The sequence below is a fragment of the Petaurus breviceps genome, unplaced genomic scaffold, assembly GCF_028583685.1.
Source record: "Petaurus breviceps papuanus isolate PSGF00001 unplaced genomic scaffold, PetGlider_PUasm1.0 523, whole genome shotgun sequence".
In the NCBI taxonomy this organism is placed as follows: Eukaryota; Metazoa; Chordata; class Mammalia; order Diprotodontia; family Petauridae; genus Petaurus; species Petaurus breviceps.
This window is the reverse complement of record NW_027186356.1, coordinates 4,276,572-4,283,047: the sequence shown is the minus strand read 5'-3', so window position 1 is coordinate 4,283,047 and position 6,476 is coordinate 4,276,572. Positions and strand designations below refer to the sequence as shown.

General features: G+C 38.0%; 1 protein-coding gene across 1 annotated transcript; it reads left to right on the top strand.

The window, feature by feature from the left end:
- The first annotated feature begins 2,457 nt into the window (after positions 1-2,457).
- Positions 2,458-4,377, top strand: LOC138172366 (olfactory receptor 1f45-like). The gene has a single exon (XM_069102126.1). It carries the CDS (start codon positions 3,436-3,438, stop codon positions 4,375-4,377), a length of 942 nt encoding a protein of 313 aa, XP_068958227.1. The 5' UTR covers positions 2,458-3,435.
- The last annotated feature ends 2,099 nt before the right edge of the window (positions 4,378-6,476 follow it).

Genomic DNA, 6,476 nt, shown 5'->3' with positions numbered 1-6,476 from the left:
AAATTTGCACCCTAACATAAGGATCTCTAGTTCAACTTATTAACCAGACTTTCTGTAACTTCATCGTCACCTGAGGCCATAGGTTTAACTACTGCATCCTTTCTTGACTATTCTCCCCTATGAATTATTTGTCCTCTCTGATACTCTTACTCCTCCAGTCTCGTATTTACTACTCTCTCTGGTGTGTGGTTTGGTAAGTACTTTATTCAAGTAACATTTAAAAATATATTACAGTCTTTATTATAATCATTCTACTCATAAATTCGCATCCTGTTTAAATAAAAGTAAAAAGTGAACAATGTATAAAAACATATATTTGTATTAATGTTATTAGTCAACATCAGTTTTATAATAATAATAGCATATTGAAACAATACAATATCTATGAGGTAAACAGGTACTACCTTCTCTAAAGAAGAAATCAAAATAGATATTCCCCATCATTATAAATAGTAAGGAATTTATTTTCATTCATATACATTCAGTCCATGTACTGTCTTATTCCTGTGATGTGCTAGTTGTATATGTCCCTGCTCCACCAAATTGTGTCCCACCCCATTAATTTCCTCCTCCAGACCTTGGACTGGGTGCTAGTTTGGACAACATAGACTCATTATCTGGGTCCCAACCTCCCAAAGCTTCCATAGCCATGTTGTCACTGTGTACTCTGTATCCCTTAAGGGACAGATGCTGGCACGCTATTTGATGTTTTACTGTATTGCCATTTCTATCTGATGGCAAGGTGTAAGATTTGTTTTAAAAAGCAAGTCTCATTAATGTCTGCAGTGCATGGGTTCTTATACTTGAAAATTATGAGGCCCAGTTGAAGCGACTCCTCTAATCCAAGAATACATTGGTTCACCCATACATTGATGGTTATCTGGCACTTTTATCACCTTCACTGAGCTACTTAAAATAGTGTAAAAAAAAAATTCGTTTGGGAATAGAACATATTGGAATATTTTATTTGGTGACTCTGAGAACAAAACTCCAGGGTGCACACCAGGTAAAGAGTCCCTGGGTAAACTTCAAGGTCAAAACCATAGATGTGATGAAAGCATATTACCTTTATCTCATTCAACTGGCTATTCTTTGTAAAATTGATGATGCCCTTATTTAAAAGTGGGGCAGCTAGATGGCGCCATAGTGCATAAAGCTCCAGGACTGGAGTCAGGAGGACCCATCTTCCTGAATCCAAATCTGATCTCAGACACTTACTAGCTGTGTGACCCTGAGCAAGTCACTTATAACTGTTTGCCTCCGTTTCCTCATCTGTAAAATGAGCTGGAGAAGGAAGTGGCAAACCACTCTAGTACCTTTGCCAAGAAAACACCAAATGGGGTCATGAAGAGTCAGACATGACCAAAATGACTGAACAACAGCAAATTTATTTAAAAGTCGTTCTGCCATCTCTTGAGCTAAGAAGCTATTATTGAGCCAGGGGCTGATTGGCCTCTACCCTGTTTTGATCTCTGTAGACAGCTAATAAAAGATTGCACACAGCTGGGTACATATGTTACATGTAAGTGAGACTTTCTTGTCAAATAGCTCCTCCCTAGAAACATCCAGAATGGAGTCAGGTTCTCTGGTTAAGGTTGGGTGGAGGGCTGAAGAGGTGTCACATTTTAATCCTCTTCATATCTCTGAAGAGGTGGTGAGAAAGCCATTCTTGCTCCATTGAAACAAGTAACTTTAACCCGTGTTTGATGACCACCACTAAAAGAGAGTTAAAAAGCATTTATCTATCACCTACTGTGTGCCAAGCACTGTTCTAAGCACTTTTCTACCAATTTTATCTCATTTGATTCTCTAAACAACCTATACGGTAGATGCTATTATTATCTTCATTTTACAGTTGAAGAAACTGAGGCAAATAGGGTCCAAGTGACTTGCCTGGGGTCATACAGCTAGTAAATGTCTGAGGTCAGATTTGAACTCAGGTATTCCTAATGCCAGGGTCAATGTTTTATCCACTGTGCCACCTTTTCCACAGCAAGCAAGAGCAAGTTCACAACACCCTCTTATAGAGGAGGCACAAAGGTTTGGCATTGGCTCTATGAAGAAGATTCCATCCCCTCCTGTCATTCCTTCTAATTGTTCTGCTTGAGAGACAAAGGACACTCTTAGGGACCATACCATTGTTAAGATAAAGAGGCAGAGGGTAGAAGGAAAGTATTCGCTGTAATTTATTTCTACCAGGGTTCTAAATTAAATCAGTCTACTAAGTAAAGGTTGCGTATCATTCAACATAGCATCACTGACTGAATTTGTGGTACGTGTTCCCAAAGGGATTCCTAGGTAGGACGAGATCTCATCTGGCTGGCATCACAGAGATTCCTTGATTTTGGACCTTGCAATGAGGGAGGAGTACCTATTTATTTTATTTTGTTTTGTTTTTGCTTTTCTTTCTTTAAAACTTAGCAGAGTGCCTGTAATTTTATGAACACTTAACAAATGCATGTTGAGAGATTTGATGTCTCTGGGATGAATGAGGTAAGTGGCTACTCTACTTCATTATCTCTTCTCTTATTTTCTTTTCCATTACTCCAGCAGAACCTCATTTTTAGCAGTCTTTTCATTTATATTGTAGTCAATGCAGATATTATTTACTTGGTTCTGCTTATTTCTCTCCATGTTAATTCATACAAACCATTTGATTTTTTTCAAGATTCTGTATATTTCTCATTTTATTGCATAATAATATTGCATGATATTATTATAAAGTATCTGTTTCAACCTCAATAGACATTACCTTTCATTCCAGGTATTTGCTACTGCAAAAGGTACTATTACTATTACTAAAGGTATTGGTATCTATTGGACTTTAATTGGTGCTTTTGACTTGAGATATGTATAAATATATGTATGCATGTATACATATGTATGTGTGTATATAAATATAAACATATATATAGTATTAGGATCTCTGGGATAAAGGATATGCACTTTTCTTGCTCAATTCCAAATTGAAAATACATACTTTATATCACTTCACAGCTCTAACAATTGTGCATCAGCATATGTGTCTTACCACAACCCAGCACTGATCGTTTGTATTTTTGGTTATCTTTCCCAATTATCAGGAAGGGAGGCAAAACCTGATAGTTCTTTAAATTTATATTTCAATTACTATTAGTGATTTGGAGCATGTTTTTATTTGGTCATTTGTACTTTGCAACTCTTGTTCAGAAAAATATTTGTCTCCATCATTTGGCCCTTTATCTATTGGAGAATGCCCTTCATGCTATACATCTCTTTTCTGTTTCTTATAAATTTTGAATTTCAGACTATTAGCAGTGACATTTTCTTTTCCCACTTTCTCTTCTAATTCTGTCTGCAGTGGTTTTATTCCTATAAAACCATTCAGATCAACTTTGAGTGGATGTTTCAAATTGCTGTTTTGTCTCTTTTCCGCATGTGCTTCCCAACAGACCCATGGAACAGAAAAATCAGTCTGAAGTCTCTGAGTTCATCCTCCTAGGCCTTTCAAATGAGCCAGAGCAGGAGAGGCTTCTGTTCTTCTTTTTTATGCTTATGTACCTGATCACAGTGCTGGGGAACCTGCTCATCATTCTGGCCATTAGAACTGACTCTCGCCTTCATACTCCCATGTACTTCTTCCTGAGCAACTTGTCCCTGGTTGACATCTGTTTCACATCCACCACCATCCCCAAAATGTTAGTAAATCACAAGTCTAAGAACAAAGCGATTCCTTACAGCAGGTGTCTGACACAAACTTTCTTCTTCAGTTGGCTTATAGGGACCGACAGTGTCCTCCTTGCTTCCATGGCCTATGACCGCTATGTGGCTATCTGTGCCCCACTGCACTATGCCATGATCATAACTCCAAAGGTCTGTGTGTTTCTAGTAGCAGTGTCTTGGATTTGGACCTGTGTTAATTCCCTTATACACACTACATCCCTGAGTCGACTTTCATTCTGCGGACACAATGAAATACACCACTTTTTCTGTGATCTCAGTGCCCTTATAAAGTTGGCCTGCTCAGACACCTTCATCAATGACTTGCTGATCTACACAGTGGGAGGACTGACTGCCGTTGTCCCTTTCATTGGCATCCTGATATCCTACACTCACATTTTCGTGGCTGTGTTGAGGATCCCATCTGCTGGGGGAAAGAGGAAAGCTTTCTCCACCTGTGGCTCTCACCTCACTGTGGTCTGTCTCTTCTATGGGACAATCATCGGAGTGTACTTCAGTCCCACATCCACCCACACAGCACGAAAGGACACAGCAGTAGCTGTGATGTACACAGTGGTCACCCCCATGCTGAACCCTTTTATCTACAGTCTAAGGAACAATGACATGAAGGGAGCCCTAAGGCTGCTCCTTACCAGGAAGTCAGGCCTCTCTTTGTGACTATGAAACATGGGTTTAGGCACCTGTATCTCAGACAACAACCCAGTGAATGGATAAATTCACAGTAAGACTTCAGACTTTTCACATGTTCAATGAATGACATCAATAGCTCATCTTTCTACCTGCACCAGTGATAATGTGGCGTGATGGGAAAAGTACAGGATTCTTTAGCAGGCATATTGTTTCTCCTTCTGGTTCTACCACTTCTGAGCTGAGCAGATCAATTAATCTTCCAAAGTCTTATGTTCTTCATCTAGAAAATGAAGTGGCAACTACCCTGGGGGTACCTTGTTGAACTCAACAAATTCAGTAAGTCCTGCAACTTATAGAATGAGAGAGGTGGCTAGAGCATGGAAAGATGAAGGGACTTGCCTGGAGTCACATAGCCAGGATGAGTCAGAGATGGGACTCAAACTCAGATCTTCCTGGTTTTGAGGCTAGTTTTTTAACTATTACAGCACACTGCCTTCCCAATAAAATATGACAACAAGAAATTCATACAGGCTTGGAAAGACTTATAGGAACTAAGGAGATATGAATTAAGCTAAACCTACAGAACAATATACACATAATAACTACAATTATTTAAATGGAAAGAAGGAAATAATAAAACTGAATGCTCTGTAATTATAACAACCAAGTTTAGCACAAGAGAACAGTGAAGAAAATATGCTACCGTCTCTTTTTTTGCAGAGGTGAGGAAATATGGGGGTGGGATATCATACATACTATAGAAAGTATTGAGTTTTGCTAAGTTTTGGGGGAGTGGGTAAGGCAGTTGGGGTTAAGTGACTTGCCCAGGGTCACACAGCTAGTATCAAGCATCTGGTGTGGGCCACATTTGAACTCAGGTCCTCCTGACTTCAGGACAAGTGCTCTATCCACTGTGCCACCTAGTTACTACTTAAGCTTTTTTTCTCTTTCTTTTTTTCTTTGTTCAAGAGATGGCTCAATGGGTAAGAGAAGAGGGAAATATATGCTCAGAAATTAAGGTGAGATAAAACTAAATAAATCAACAAAAAATAAAAAGTAAATAAAATGAAAGGGCTAGACTAGATTCAAGATCCTCTTCAGTTCTGGCATCCTATGATTCCATGAAATAGGTTCATGTATTTCCTTCACCACATAGAATCACAGACTATCTTCATTTGCATTGATTTCAACAATCCTTTAGTCTAACCCTCTACACATGTAATCAATCAACAAAACATCTACAAAGTTTCAGTCATAATGCTGGAGATAACAAGGACCTAAAACAATTCCAAAAGACTCATGATGGAAAATGCCATCCACATCCAGAGAAAGAAATATGGAGTCCGAATGCAGACTGAAGCATATTATTTGCTCTCTTTTTCTGTTTTGTTTTGTTTTTTTCTTTCTCATGTTTCCTCCCATTCGTTCTAATTCTTCTATATAACATGATTGATGTGAAAATATGTTTAATAAGAATGTATATGTAGAGTCTATATTGGATTGCATGCCGTCTTGGAGAGGGGGGAGGCGAGGGAGGCAGAGAAAATTTAAAACTTATGGAAGTGAATGTTGGAAATTAAAAATAAATTAATTAATTTATATTTTAAAAAAACCAATACTAGAGATATACCAAAAAAAAATGAGTTTATATGTTAAGAGGCACAGGGGATAACATGCTACACTTGAAGTCAGGATGACCTGAGTTCTAATGCTTCCTAAGATGTTTAGTATCAATGTGACCTTGGGCAAGTCACTTAAGTGATCTATACTTCAGTTTCCTCAGCAGTAAGATGAGGGGTGGAAAGGATGGCATGCAAGATCCATTAGATCTCTGGAATAATGATCCTATGATTTTATGAGGGAAGTAGCATGTATATACATATATATGTATATATCTATATATGTATATGTGTGTGTGTTTTCAAGAGTGTGCTAGCAAAAGTTCAACAACCAGCTCTCCAGGGGGAAAAAATGTACTCAAAACATATTTTTTAATTTAATTTACATTATTAACATTTTCTCCATTACTTAAGTCTAGATAATTTGAGAATTATTGGATTGCCCAAAGATCATATTCAAAAGAAAAGCCTAAACATCATGTTTCAAGCAATCACAAAGACAAACTA